The 14,680-nt window shown below is 39.8% G+C and overlaps 2 protein-coding genes across 5 annotated transcripts in view; both read right to left on the reverse strand.

Moving 5' to 3' along the window:
- On the reverse strand, window positions 1-8,177 carry LOC139633193 (ras-related protein Rab-32-like). Of its 2 annotated transcripts, none has more exons than XM_071498713.1 (3): window positions 6,304-6,413; window positions 4,937-5,214; window positions 1-3,466 (listed from the first exon to the last, which is right to left on the reverse strand). In XM_071498713.1, the coding sequence occupies exons 2-3, from the start codon at window positions 5,192-5,194 to the stop codon at window positions 3,302-3,304; spliced, it is 423 nt and encodes a 140-aa protein (XP_071354814.1). In that variant the 5' UTR covers window positions 5,195-5,214; window positions 6,304-6,413; the 3' UTR covers window positions 1-3,301. The 2 variants fall into 2 exon arrangements, with proteins under 2 accessions (XP_071354814.1, XP_071354813.1); XM_071498712.1 differs by having other exon boundaries at window positions 5-3,466; window positions 6,048-8,177.
- The window catches only part of grm1b (glutamate receptor, metabotropic 1b), a 24,082-nt gene continuing 15,907 nt past the window's right edge, over window positions 6,506-14,680 (reverse strand). For 2 of the 3 annotated variants that reach the window (XM_071498710.1, XM_071498709.1), the window contains 4 exons: window positions 13,350-13,518; window positions 12,690-12,816; window positions 10,214-11,141; window positions 6,506-9,049 (listed from right to left, as the gene is read on the reverse strand). In XM_071498710.1, coding sequence (XP_071354811.1) covers window positions 8,203-9,049; window positions 10,214-11,141; window positions 12,690-12,816; window positions 13,350-13,518 — 2,071 coding nt within the window. In that variant the 3' untranslated portion in view covers window positions 6,506-8,202. The remainder of the gene's footprint in view (window positions 9,050-10,213; window positions 11,142-12,689; window positions 12,817-13,349; window positions 13,519-14,680) is intronic. The other variant, XM_071498711.1, reaches the window with a different exon arrangement.

Below are 14,680 nucleotides of genomic sequence, written 5' to 3' on the forward strand. Positions count from 1 at the left end.
CCTCAATCAGCTACAGTATCACTATGTTGCTAACATGGTTTTGAGTCTTAATAAGCCGTCAATATAAAATAAATCATATTTCACCCTCTGAATGGAGCCATTCTGTATGATGAGTACTTGTACTTTTAATGATAATATTTCAATACGTCTCCATGAGTAAAGTTCTGACTGCAGAATATTTTCTGTCTTTTTACATTGTGTATAATCCCTTTTACCAAACCTTCTTTCTCCCCTGCCAATAAACAAAGTTGAGGATTTAAACAGTGTCATGAAGCCTGTTCAAGGGCAACATATAAACTTTTTTTTTTTTTTTTAATTTACATTCCTATTATAATCTCCTTTTGCTTCAGATTTCCTCACAAAGTTGCACCTCAAGCTTCCCTCACTCTAGTTGTTTTTGCACATGCATGTCTGGTGCACTAGATGGTGCAGTCTACCAACGTCCTACCATCCTGCAACCTGAGCATCCTGTCGTGTTGCAGGGCTTAGAGGCAAAACTCAGCACCATGGACAGCAACATATGAATTCCTGCCTCTGATTGGTCTCCATGATATAATCTGTTTTTAATAATTAGGTTCATGCACATTCTAGCAGTTTTGCAAACACTCAGAATTTCACCATTTCAGTGTCATTTCAGAAGGGTCGGTTCATCTGTGCAGTGAAATACCAGACTGGTATTTATGTCTGCGTTTCACAGACAGCGAACACTTAATTAACGCAGGCCATCATAAAATGGGTCACTCATGACAGGGTGAGAGAGTGAAAGAAGCACAGCAGGGATACATACACAGCTTTACTCTTCTTCAGCCCATTCACACGTTTGCCGAAATTGAAATTTTCATGCATTCATGAATATATGAACAAAGCTGCCAGAGAAAATGCACACTGGAGGGCAGATAAATAGGGCAATATCAATAATGCACAAGTGATGGGATCTGTTGCAGAGAGCTCGGCGCCCATTCAGACTGTCACATCTATAAACAAGTTAAGAGGTTGAGCTTTTGTGTCCGATGTGAACAAGTATTGGGGCCAGCTTCCCTGTTTGACTCCTGAATTCAGGTCTCCAGTATCTGGGACATAAATCCATAATTAGCAGTTGTGTGTTACTTCTTCCCTCACTTTCCCTCAGGCACAACTGCCACATGAGGTAAACTACCTTCCTGGCTTTTATTTTGCAACTCACTTGATCAGCAAAGTGTAAAAATGCTAGTATAACAAAGCAGTATAGTTTTTTCCCCCTTTTTTCACACATAGACTAATCCAAGGTTAAATAAAAACATCTCTGTGCCACATCTGGATGGAGCCTGAACTTGGACAAAAGCTACAGTGTACAGGTAACCGGCGGCAAGATGTAGAACAGTTCCCTTGATGCACAGCAAGGACATCGAAAAGTAAAACTACAGGACAGCAAAGAACAGATCGGTGTGCAAAAATAACCTGAGTAATACACAACATCTCAGTGCACATAAAGGACAAGGTTTCACTCTTCACTAATATCTATGAGACGATGTGCTGGATCATATCTGTTACTAAGTGATGAGCAGATTAACTGCACCTCAATCTGACATTATTTGCATTTGCAGCATCCTCATCATTTCCAGAATGAAGGTTTATTTGATCCAGATGCACAAACTTTAAATTAAAAATTTTTACTTGCACTGCAATATGTAAAATTACTTCTGCTTCATTAAGAAAAAGATTGGCTTTAAAGTTTTGGTTAAAACAACTCAACTTTTTTGAGAATGAGAATGAGAATTTGTGCAACAACATCTGGCTCCACAGAGACATGTAAATATGATTGGAACAACTACAGCAACGGTAAAATAAAAGAAAACCCTTGGAGCTTGAAGTGAACTAGGATTGACAAACAGAACTGAACACAAACTTTCTGAGGTGAATAATTTCACTCAGCAACTGATGTCACGTGTCAGGCTTTGCTGCTACCTCTACATTAGTCTCCACAATAGTATAGTAATAGTATAGAGTAATGCATTTAATTTGTACTGGTCAACAGTGACGCAATCTAACTAAATTTGTACAGATGCACTGAATTGAATTTACCTATTTCCAAAAATGCAACCTAATAGTTGGATTTTCTGACAGTTCAGAGGTAAAACTTTTACTTTGTTCCCCACTGAATTTACTGCGCAACTACTGTTCACAATAAACCTTGTACACAACATTATTTATACTTATTAAAATGATCTCCTCAATCAACTGAAGCACTGAAATGCTACACTGACTCTACACTGACAGCGGTCAGCAACGAGTACTTTAGGTTTTAATTCAACTATATTTTATGGATGATTTTTCTTTACTTTTTGAATACAGGACTTTTAACACATTGTTTCATTGCTACCTGTACTTCTGTTATTGATCTGTAGGTGATTTCACTACTGGTGATCAGTAATATCAGAAATCATGATCAGAAGTCGTTGCTGTGAGTGAATGATACTCATCTCTCTCTGTTTCTCTCTGCATCAACAAATCTAGACATTAAAAATGCGTCAATCCCAAAATGCCGTCGCCTCCCTTTCACAGAAACAAAGGCATCAGAATATTATGTGCTTTGTAATGTGCTGTCTATCAGTGACTGTAATAATAGAACAGTATAAATGCTGTGCCCCCCTCAGTTTAACACACTCACTAACGCCGTCCTCTCCGGGTGGTGTGTGTAGCAGTGTGGTACATCTTCCACATATTTCCTCCCTCCACTAAAATCAGGTCATGCTGATAGCTTCTCTCTGCTATTGGCCATATCAAGGCAGGCTGCAATGCTTATGCATGGGTCTTAGCTCATCTCACTGTGAAGTGATTAACAGATAATTATAAGCATGGGTTGCATAAGAGACAAGTAACACTTGGGATTGAATAGGTTGTCATTTAATGAGGAACATTTGACTGCTTGAAAAATAAAAATGTTTTTTAATGGGTTGAAGAAAATGGAAGTTGTGCCTGTTTCACAGTTTCCGGCCCCTCGTTACAGTAGGTCAGTCACCAGCACGTCCTGCTTGCACGGGGAGTGTCACAGACTTTCCCCAGCAGGATGTGTGTCGTGCTGATCTGTTTATTAGCCCGACTGTATCAGTGGATTATCAGAGAGATGAGCTCAGCCGTCTCCACAGAGGTGTTTATGAGGCAGCCCACACAATCCACACAATATTGAGAAAACTGGCAAAGCAGATAAATGAATATGAAGTTGCCGGCTACGGGCTCACAGGCTCACAGGCTTCTGTTTGGTATCAGAATCAGCTCTAGTCAGAACGTTTAACCAGCGGCAGCCTCTGTTTGGCTCTCTGCCTCAGAGCCTGGGTCTCCAGCAGCACCATGACTGGCTCTGGCTCTCCCTGGGAGCCTGGCTCACTTTGATCCTGTCCCCGTGGTGCTCTTCACTGGTCGACTCGGTGTCGCACAGCATCATTTGCTTGACAAGGAGGGCACCTGCCTCATCAATATTTATATTGTCCTGTAAATGGTGAGGGAGAATATGATTTAGAACATTGTGTATGCATCTGCTGAGCTAAGTGTTTGGCTCGGTGTTTGAACCTTGGCTGCCAGTTGTGACTGTGTGTTAATATTTGAACACATTTTATGAGCAGGCTATAGCTGCTGGAGCTCACACACGCATTATAGTATAACCTCATGCAAGTCTAATAGTGAGCCACAAAATCTTTACTCAGGCAGGGTGCAGCTTCAGCGCTGCAAAATACAATTTGTCAAGGGCAAAAACCATCAAACAAGCAAACAAATACATAATTAATTCATCTGTTAATTAGTAAGTCAGTTAGTCAACCAATCAGTGGTTGATTTAAATTAAAGAAAAGAGAATATGAAGTTTATATTTTTGAACTAAATCCTTCAATAAATGCATTTATTTTTTACCGTGTAGTGAATTTCTTACACACTTTACAGTAAAGCTATTTAACTGTAGCTTAACAACCTTTGCTGAGCAGCAGCAACAAGTCACAATTAATGGATAACGAGAAAGTCTGCCACCATCCAGTGAAAACTATTGTATCTCTAAATTTGGGGATTTTTGCATCTCCTTAGATAAACTGAAGAATCAAATTCTTCCTTTATGGCTTGAGAAATTCTACCTCCTGAAATAAACTGTTTAAAAACTCATCGGATAAAAAATGCATCAAAAAACAGAGGCGTGTTTCTCATCTTAAGAAAGACACACATGGTTTTTATAGCACAGCAATGAAATGCTGAAACATAGTGTAACAGTAGCACAGGTAGATAGCACAGGTAGGTAAAGGTCATAAAGTGACTCTGTAATGTCAGTTCCAACAACAGTATCTACCTCATGTTTGCTATCGTTCGCTAACAGTAGCCGTCACAAGACGCTGGTCATACCAGACCAATCATCTGGCTGTAGCAGCAAAACCTCTGAGGGTATTCAATTAAGCAATGCTGCATATTATTGCTTATAAATTCAACGAAAGGAAAGTATGCTTAAAAAGGTGCTGATATATGCTTAAAATTAGATTTTTATGAATTAGTACAGAACCACCCTGAAATAGTTCAAATTCTATACATTCTTAATTAAATTAAGTGATATCAGTGAACTGGGGGTTTTAAGATTAAGGTTTCTTTATTTGTCACTTTTATGATGCACATAAAACAAAACTTTATCCACCAGGCAGAATTCAGTGCAAAGAAGCCTGTAAAATTTTGAGTTAATAAATAAGATCACCAATAAATAAACTAAGATTATACTAAAATAAAATAAAAATAAGTAGTTTAATAAAATAGTTTAGAGGGCACCTGTGGGATCACACAGCAGTCTCCCATGACTCTGTGTTGTGAAGTTAACTTACTAACATCATCCTGACAAAAGAGAATCAGCAGTGAAAAGGGTTTAATCGGCTCCTCTTGTCCCATTCAGACCTCTTTGCACATTGTCTCATAATAACTGTAGTGCAACACACACCTTTGCCGAAGTCTCAAACCAGCCCACGAAGCTGTTGTCTCTACAGAAGCTGTCCAGCGAGGACACCAGGTCCCCGTCCCTCCCTGTCATGTCACATTTGTTGGCCAGCAGGACAGCAGGGATCGGACGTCCATTGTCAAGACAGCGTTTACTGTCCAGGTCCTGCTTCCACTCTGAGGCCCCCCCCAAGGTGGAGCGGTTAGCAATGTCAAAGACAACGAGTGCTCCCATGGCCCCTTTGTAGTACACCCTGGACATCTTCTTAAACCTCTCTTGGCCTTGGAGGAAGGGAAAATAAATCTGTGTAATTTATGTTTCCCCAGAGCTTGTGCTCAAATCTGACTCCCCGGGTGGAGATGAATTCATTTCACATAGACAGACTGTGATTATTTGGCAAAGAGCTCACAGTTGTTGGGTTTGAATTTTGAGTTGCTCCAGACACACAGTAAGCAATGCTTCTGTTTGTTTAGTGTGTGTGATTTGAATTAACATATCAAATTAAACTGTTGTTTTACCGTTATGTAACAAGTGAGAGACTGTAACAACAATCGTTTTCTGAGATAAGATAGGATGTTTCCATGGACACTGGTTAGAATTAAATTTAGATCTGAGAAAACACTGGATAAACAAAACACTGCACTTTTACTTGCTGCAGTCTCCAGGCATGAAAACACTGTAAACTTATTCAACAGTAATAGTCAAACCGCAGCAGGGTGTGTTAGAGTTTGAAGGTCATTTTTACAGGTTGGATCTTTTATGGAGACAAATGTGAAACTTTCAGAGATCAATAGACAGAGAGCAGCAACTACAAAATGGTTTTGAGTTGTGAAACCTGATTTGTTTGCTTTTATTGGCTCATTTTACCCAAAAATGCATTGCAACAGAACCTACATAATATATAAAAATGAAGATACTCCATTTGAGAGAATCCTCACAGAAAGCAATATCTACAAATTAACTGCCTTGTTTTGTTGATTTTAAACACTTTTAAAAAAATTAATTTTGCATAGATCTTTTTTTTTTTTTTTTTACAATCCATAGATCATCAAATACTGTATTTACTCACATTTTGTAGGGCAAACCAACATATTGCAACACTGACTACACTCACCTGCAATATCCCATAGCTGCAGTCTCACCACTGTGCTGGCATCCCATTCCACTGTTTTTAGAGCAAAGTCAACTCCAATAGATGCTTTGTATCTTTGGTCAAAGCGTCTGTTAACATAACGCATGATAATGCTGCTTTTCCCTACGCCTAAATCTCCAATGACTAAAACTTTAAACAGCTTGTCTGAACTTCCTGCCATGTTATGGCTGACAAGCTGCCACAGGGCTGAGACAGGTAGAATAATCTTTTTCCCAACCTGAAGCAAAACTAGGTCTGCGTCACCTCCAGTTTTCCAGTAAACGTGTTGCAAAGATTGAAGTCTTCTCGCTCCCTGTATGACTTCCTCCAGTGCTCTTGAGTTTCTTCCTTTAGACAAAAGCCATAAATCTCTGACCTTTGATTTAAAACAGCTGTTGGAGTAGGTGGACCAAACATTTTCAGCATGAAAAACAGGAGACAAAAGCATAAAAAATATTTAATTTACTCCAATCAAACAAGTGTCCTTCAAATGCTCTACAGTAAATATTTGTTTAAAATGGCAGACTTAATTTATACTGTGTATATATCAGGCTGCAAATAGCTTATTCAGAATATTACTAACAATAGCGCTTTATCACATTATATGGTTTCAATAGGCTGTTAAAGTCTTAATATTTAGGAAATTGATCGTTGTACACAGCCAGTCACACAATATAAGCATACACAGCTAATGAGTTCTTTCTAATACTGTAATGGATATAGATCTCATCTGAATACCAAAATATGATACACAACTGGTACATTCACAAAACATATGTATATCATTTATCTTATACATAAATTTATACAATTATGAAATCGGATGTCTAATTATAAAAGATACAAATCTGAAACTAGTTGAACTTGCATTTCAAGACCATAGAAATGAGATAAATGTACAAAAGAAAAAAAACATCTTAATGAAAATGTGGCACTTGAATGTTCCTCTGCTACATTCGTGATACAGTCGGTGCACTTGTCTGGCAGAACTGTATCAATCAAAAATTCACAGATTTTTTTTGTGTTTTTTTTTTTTTTTTTTTTGACATGTCAACTTTTAAATTTCTTCAAACTTTTAAATTCTCTTCTGCGCTCCTCGCTCAAAGAAGTAGTTTTGAGAAATATGCAAAATTTCTGTTTTACCAAGATTTCGATATGAAGATAGATACCACTCTCAGCAGCTGGTTAGCTTAGCTTAGCATAAAGGCTAGCTAACAGGGCAAACAGCCAGCCTGGCTCTGTCCAAAGTTGACAAAATAATGTCCACCACCATCTCTGAAGCTCAGTAATTTACACGTTATATCTCGTTTGTTTCATACAAAAATCATAGGGTACAATTCATAATTTGTGATTTGGTGACAGGTAATTTGCAGGACTATTTTCTGGCCAGGTGCAGTGAAGAACTAACCCCTGTAACTTCCTGCAAAACCCCAAACTGTGGTTAGTGTTGCTGGTGCATCACCTCAGACAGAGCCAGGCTAGCTGTTCCCCCCTGTTTCCAGTACTTATGCTGAGCTAAGCTAATGGCTGCTAGCTGCAACTTTATATTTACTGGACAAATATGAGAGTTGTATCAATTTTCTCATCTAATGCTCCACGAGAAAGTGAATAAGCATATTTTCCAAAACTATTGCTTTAAACCTCTCCATCTCTTTATTTTCAAGATTATGCAGAAAACACACAATTTGTGACACAAAACACATCTTCTCAAAATCTTCTCAAATTGAATTGTTTTGCATCACATACAAACTATATTCACCATAAAGTTTCCCTGTTTAAAACTCACCTGTTTGTTACATCACCTATGTTTGTCAAATAAATCTATTTAAATGACATTAATTCATAAAAGTACGCACGTAGACAATCTTAGTTATTGGTCTCATAAGAAGAAAGTCTATTTTATCCTAAAAGCTAATATTAGCATAGAAACATGTTTGTAATTGGCAAATTCTTTCATCTAACATCTAAAAGAATTTTAAAATGTCGTAGTTCACCCTTATCATGTAAAAGCTATTAATTCATAGAGTGAAAACTTGTCAGACCACAGAATGACTTTTTCCTTACATGTCATCAAATACAACACAAGTCGTTATAAACTGGAAAATATAGTACAAGTGGCAATATTTAGTGTGTGCCCTCACAGAGTTGAGGAGCTTTGCTTGAAGTCTTTGAGGATGACAGAGGCGTATGTCACATTTGGAGGAGTGCACAAAATCGACTCGGACACCGGCGAGTTGGGGAAGGGGCTCACGGGGGGAGCAGCGCAATCTCGGAAGGGGGAGGGAGGCATCAGAGCCAGAGAGTCCCCCATAGCTAATTTGACCTCAACCAGGTCCTCCTCGTCATGAATCTGTGTGTTGTTGTACATGTAGCCATGGAGAAGGCCGAACTGCTCGTTCTCCATCTCGTCCTCCTCTAAAGGGGAGGAGGGCTCCTCGTCGAACGGGTCGAGGTGCACAGGCAGGACCGGGTCCTGCTGGATGAGGTGGGCCTGGTGGTACACGGGCATGCCGCCGCTCACGGCCTCGGGCATGCTTATCATATCACTGAGCTGAGGGATGTCGCTGTTGAATTTGCTCACCACCACCTCCTCCTGCAGGTGGTCCATGATGACGTGTTGGGGGATAATGCTGTTTTTCTGCAGATGCTCAGGGGTGTAGAGCTCCACCTCCTCGCCCACATCTTTTATCAGCCCACAAGCAGGCATTTGCCCGTGGATCATCATGGGGGGAGTGGTTGGGGGGTTGTATGTGACAGGCTCATTCTCGTCCTCCTCAGCCACATTGTACAAAGTCTTAGTGCTGAGGTCTGAGAACTCCAGTGCTGTGCTTTGGTAGGTGTTAGTTAAGGGTTTGATGACAGCCATCTGATTGGAACCTGCTTCCTGTCTCTTCACATGCACTGACAGTCTGTGCCACATGTGATCCCCTTTTGGAGGATGTCTTGCACCTGGTTCAGACCATGACACAGACTTTCCATTAGAACTATGAACAAAATAAAGACGGCTGTTACTTCACAGGAACCCAGAAAAGTGGAGACAAAAACAGCATTTCTGGTTCATGTAAAAAAAAAAACCACTTATTTCACTAAGAGTATTGTAACAAATATTTCATATTGTGAGCAATATTCCAGGGTATCTGCAGGTTTTAAAAAGTACTCAATTCAGTTTCCTCAAAAAAAAGGCCTTAGAAGGTAATAAAGCTGAAATGTAATTTACAAGAGATTTTCATCTGCCTGCAGCAGGCAGCGATGTCAGCTCTCAAATGTTTTTGTATCTGATTTCAGGAGATGTTACACTGATAAACTAGAGGCCAGATTGTTGCGACAGTGAATTGTGCACCAGGAGATTATTCAATATCTACATGCTTTTTTTGTAACTTATTTTTTCAGGTGTTTTGTCTTTATTATAATCCCAGTGAGAGAGAGACAGGGAAGTTGGAGAGAGAGGGGTTGACTATACCTAAACAGCAGGTGAGCCACTGGGAAGGACTTCCAGCCGGCTCCATCAGACCTCCACTGCCACTCATGTGGGCTACAGTAGCTCCAGACTCATTCACATAAAATGGGCAAGTGCTTAACAAAGAATGAAATGAACTTAAATTAATTTTTCTTTTTTTTATTGCTTAATTAATCCATCCATTTTATCCAACTCCCGTGTCCATTTCTCATAATTTAGTTAATTATATCATTAGGAAATATTGTAATAGCTGCTGGAAACTTCTGAAACAATGTGATATAATCATTCATATTTCAGGCCATATTGTCCCTGCTGGTTTTCAATTATCCTTTTGTACTTTGGACATTACGACTGTAAAAAGAGGCATTAAATTGAAGTCCACACTGTGTTAAAAGGGTCGCAGCAAGTCTTGAATTTAATTTGGTGAACCCTGCAGAAAGCCTGTACTTCTGATTTCACTTGTCATCCCTTAGCACGCAGAGATGCTTGTTTTCATATCATGAACAGATTAAAGGTTAAAATGTCTGAGTGAATTGAGTACTGACCTACATCCGTCACACTGTACAACAGGTGATCCTATGAAAGTGAATACAGTAAGACATCAGGTTCCCTTTGAGAGGGAATTACAGTAAAACCAGCATCCCCGAGGTGCCTCAGGAGCAGGACTCACACACTCAATTAATGGACCCACCTGCCGTTCCCAGCGTTCTTCTTCCTCTTGAACATGTTGAGCAGACTGTTGCTTCGGCAGGCAATTTTGCCATCACCGACATGCATGCGTACGGCATCAGAGGTGGTGAACGCGCTGCGCACATTTCGCTCCGGTTTGGCGATGATGATGTACATCTTTGGTGTGAACATGCAGCCCAAAGCTACAGTCACACTGAGGCTCACGGAGAAGGATGTCGTGATGATCTTGTAGTTGCTGCCAAAGTAGATTGGCACAAACGCCAGCCAGATGATGCAGGTTGTGTACATGGTGAAGGCGATGTATTTGGCTTCGTTGAAATTTGCAGGGACGTTGCGGGTCTTGAAGGCATAATAGGTGCAGCTCATAATAAGCAAGCCATTGTAGCCCAGGGGGGCGACGACGCCGAGGTTGCTGGTGTTGCAGATCAGGAAGACTTCTCTGATGCTGGGGTAGGATTTGATGGGTTCAGGCGGCTCCATGATGATGAGGGTGACCTCCAAGGTGAGCTGGACACTGATCAGGATGGAGGCAATAACCACCTGAGCCCAAGCGCTCATGAACCTCGGCTTCCTGGTGCAAATCTTCTTCTTGCTGCCTGCCAGGATGCGGGCGATGCGGTTGGTTTTGGTCACCAGGGCAGAGTAGCACATGGCGGCTGAGAGTCCAACAAGAAGCCGCTGGAGGTAGCAGGAGGCCACGGTGGGGCGGGCGATCAGGGTGAAGGGGCACACATAGCCCAGGAAGATGCCTGCCAGGATGATGTAGCAGAGCTCCCGGCTGGAGGATTTGACCACAGGTGTGTCACGGTACAGGACAAAGACAAAGGCAACGAATGACGTGACCAGGATGCCCAGGCAGGAGAAGACCACCTGGATAATGGACTCTGGGTTGCTCCACTCCAGGTAGCGCAGAGGGATCGGTTCACAGCCTGAAAAGGGGAAAAAAACATGAGAATAAATACACAACCAATATATACTGACAGCAGCTCATAAAATTTTCATATTTCTATTGTGAGCTTGTTGGCAAGATTTTTAAACTTAAAGGTGCAAATTGTCTAAATCAATAGAATAAAAGGAAAATATTCTAAGGTTTTATTGTATGGACACTTACAAAATTTGTCAAATACATTTTTGCCTGAGAAAATACAGTAAGTCTCAAAGTAGGTTTTTAGCTCAACTATAAATAAACTCCTTTCTACTGAGCCATGGCCAGGCTGGGCTGCAGCCAATGGAGGGGGGTTGTAGGGGGGGCAATGCAGCAGGACAAAGTACATCACTGCATTTTTCATGGATCCAAATAAGGTCTCCCTTCTGCTTCATGTTGAGAACACGCTTGTAATATCTAATTTAAGTTGCTTATTAATTTATTGTATAACAGAATGTTAGGTTAGGATTAGAAAACTGCAGCGGTGAATTAGTTTTATGTCATCACTGTGCTCCACATTTACTCTTTTCTGTGTGTATCTAAAGGTCTTATAATAAAAAAAAAGACAGCATGGAGGCAGGCGGGTCCTAATAAGAAAGTGTCTTGTCTTTGAAGAGCAGAGAAGGCCTTTGAAAGTGGGCCAGAAGAGCGGGAAGCGAAGTAGGGCTGGTGTTGGATAGTGAAGATGATGAATGGCTCTCAGGTGTCATGGGAAGGCAATGAAAATAGGACAGGAAAGGTTTATGAAATAGCGCCTCAAAAATCTTAGCAGGACAAACTGTACAGAGTACAGGTGGTGGGAGAAAAACTTGGAGGAACTAAACTTTTCACAAAGCCTCTAATAAGACCAACAAGTCTCCTCTTCTCTCTGAAAGCATCAGTCAGGCAACAGGAAGTCAGCCTGTGGCCACTGATGTAGAAACGGAAATTCATCTAAATCTAAAAATCCAGAACAGTGAAAACCTTCTGTTATAACCAGTTGGGACGTTTATTTCTGGATAAAATTTTGGTGATCTAATGCAAGAGCTGAACATTTTGGGGAATACATTTGTTCACTTTGTTGCTAGAGTTGAATGAAAAGCTCAGAATCACTGTTGCATATTTCCAGTTAATATGAAGCTGCAGCCAGGAGGTGCTGAGCATAGCTTAGCATAAAGACTGGAAACAGGGAAACAAGTAGTCTGACTGTCCAAAGACATTTTTTGTGGTTGTATGGGGCTCAAATTGTTATTTTTACACTTCAGTGTTTTAAATGGATTAAACAAACTAGAGCTGACATGTTAATCTGTTAACTTTAGAGGTGCCTGGCTGGCTGTTTCCCCTGCTGGCTGAGGCCTTATATTTAACAGGGAGACACGCAAGTGGTATTGATCCTCTTATCTCCCTCTCTCAGCAAGGAGGTGAATAAGCATATCTCTCAAAATATCAAACTACTGCTTCAAAGAAAAACCAGCTGGCCGTCTTTCAGCTGTAGTGCGGTGTCAAAGGTTTTTCCAAGCAGATAAGATTTAAAGAAATGAGCAAAGTGAGGAATAAAAGAGGAGAAGCCCACCTTCCAGTTCTTCATCAGGCCACCAGCCCAGCTCACAGGCCTTGCATGTGAACTCATCCTGGACGTATTCATTGTCTTTGCAGGCCGTGCAAATCCAGCAGCAGCTCACTTCTCCCTTCCGGATCACCTGGTCGACAAAACACATTCAACATTTTCAACATTTTGTTTTTTTTTTTAATTGTATAATGGTTGTTTTTACTTTTGTAAAAAGTGTTTTAATAGATTATATTAACAGAATCATCAACTGAAAAACTAGTTGACTTTCTAACTTATGAAGCAATAGTAGGCTGCAACTACAAGATTTATTAATGGTTATTTACAAATCTTTATACATTAGTTTTGAACCATTAAAAACAATTTTAGTGTTGCCAGGTTGTGAAAATTAATTTGTAGAAAAGGTTTACAGATAATTTGGACAAAGACCAATTCATTATCAGACCTGATTATTAAAAAATTTATTAATGACATATTAATATTTATAACTACAGACTTGATGGGTTATTATATATATATATATATATATATATATATATATATATATACATTTCAAGCTATTGTTACCAGATAGAAATGATAAACACCACCCAAAGGGATTCTTCACAACCTGGCAACCCAAAATGTGCTCGTGTGGTCACAACATGTGAAGGATGTGTCCTTTGCCTTGATCTCTCCTTTGGAGCAGGGCTCACTGCACACAGAGCGGACCATGTCACTGTGGTTCATCTGGAACATGTCATCGTCGAGGCTGAGAATTCCCTCGTGCCAGGAGCCAGTGTTGATGTAGTCGTACACACCGGGCTCCACGCGCTGGAAGTTCATAATCTCATACCTGAGGAGGAATAGAAAGTCAGGATTTATGTGAAAAAGCTCAGATTAACAAGGTTTCACCAACACTGCATCAATTCTTCAATAACGCTGAAAAAATAAGAGTTTTACTGGCACTTGGAACAACATAGGAGGAGTATTTTCTGAGCAGGGGCCTGTCAGGTTCATGATCAATACCACTGTAGTGACTCGGGGATTACTGTTCCAGGTGCTGATATTTCTGGCTTTCATCTGCTTCCTCTCTGGTTTCCAATAAAAAGTCCCCACTGGAATTTCAAGACAGTGCTCCAACCTCACCTGATGATGCAATTTCAGCTCCTCACTGATGAAAGAAAATGCTAGAAACATGATACTATTTATTTACTAAAGAGAAAAAGCCTTGTTCCCAACAGTGTGAATAACAAAGAAGACATTTTATTTATTATTATGTGTGATTTTGAGGATAGCCAGAGATTTTACTGGATATTGAAAACAAATTGTCATTATCATTTCAATTATTGTGGGAAGTTCTCAGTGTATTTGTTACATAAGCAGTAAGACAATTGCTTTTCTCATTAGAGTGTTGACATTATTTTGCACATGTAAATTTACCCTGATAAGACTGAATTCAACCTTTACCATCCTCTAATTAAATAAACGAATAAATATAGTGAACAGACATTAATAATGTAAACATGTTCTAATAAACAGCCCTAATTACTTTTGAAATAACTGTATGCAAATCACAGACACATTGACAAGAGTTTCAGTGTCTCCTGAGATAGAACAGCAGCTCAGTATTATTAGCAGTAAACTTATTTATTGTACTGTAGGTCCTTTTCTTAATAAACTTAATATAACATAAACTTCATCCCAAAAACTTGTCAGATTCTTTTGAAAGGAAAATATTTTATTTTAATCTGTTTCCTGCAACAGGAACATACTGGATGCTGCCAAAGATGGATTACCGACCAGGCAAAGTGGGTTAGAGCCCAGGGGCCCCGGAGTCCAAAGTTTACTAAATATCATTTGGGTTTTTTAATAATTGTAAATTTATCAGACCAATGAGGTCTGGACTGTTTAGTTTATATTGATATTATCTTTTGTTGTAAAGTTGTGTAAAGTTTTGTTTTAAGCACAATTATTCCATCATAGAAGAACTGTAACAATTACTTTCATTATTATTT

The sequence above is a fragment of the Trachinotus anak genome, unplaced genomic scaffold, assembly GCF_046630095.1.
Source record: "Trachinotus anak isolate AG129_WGS33_773 ecotype Australia unplaced genomic scaffold, CSIRO_AGI_Tana_v1 ptg000015l, whole genome shotgun sequence".
NCBI classification, from domain to species: domain Eukaryota; kingdom Metazoa; phylum Chordata; class Actinopteri; order Carangiformes; family Carangidae; genus Trachinotus; species Trachinotus anak.

Coding starts and splice junctions, on each gene's coding strand:
- LOC139633193 (XM_071498712.1), bottom strand. CDS start 6,513: ATGCTTTTGTCTCCTGTTTTTCATGCTGAAAATGTTTGGTCCACCTAC. Junction 5,215..6,047: donor GCAGCTATGGGATATTGCAG/GTGAGTGTAGTC, acceptor CCTTCCTCCAAG/GCCAAGAGAGGTTTAAGAAG. Junction 3,467..4,936: donor GGTTTGAGACTTCGGCAAAG/GTGTGTGTTGCA, acceptor CACCATTTACAG/GACAATATAAATATTGATGA.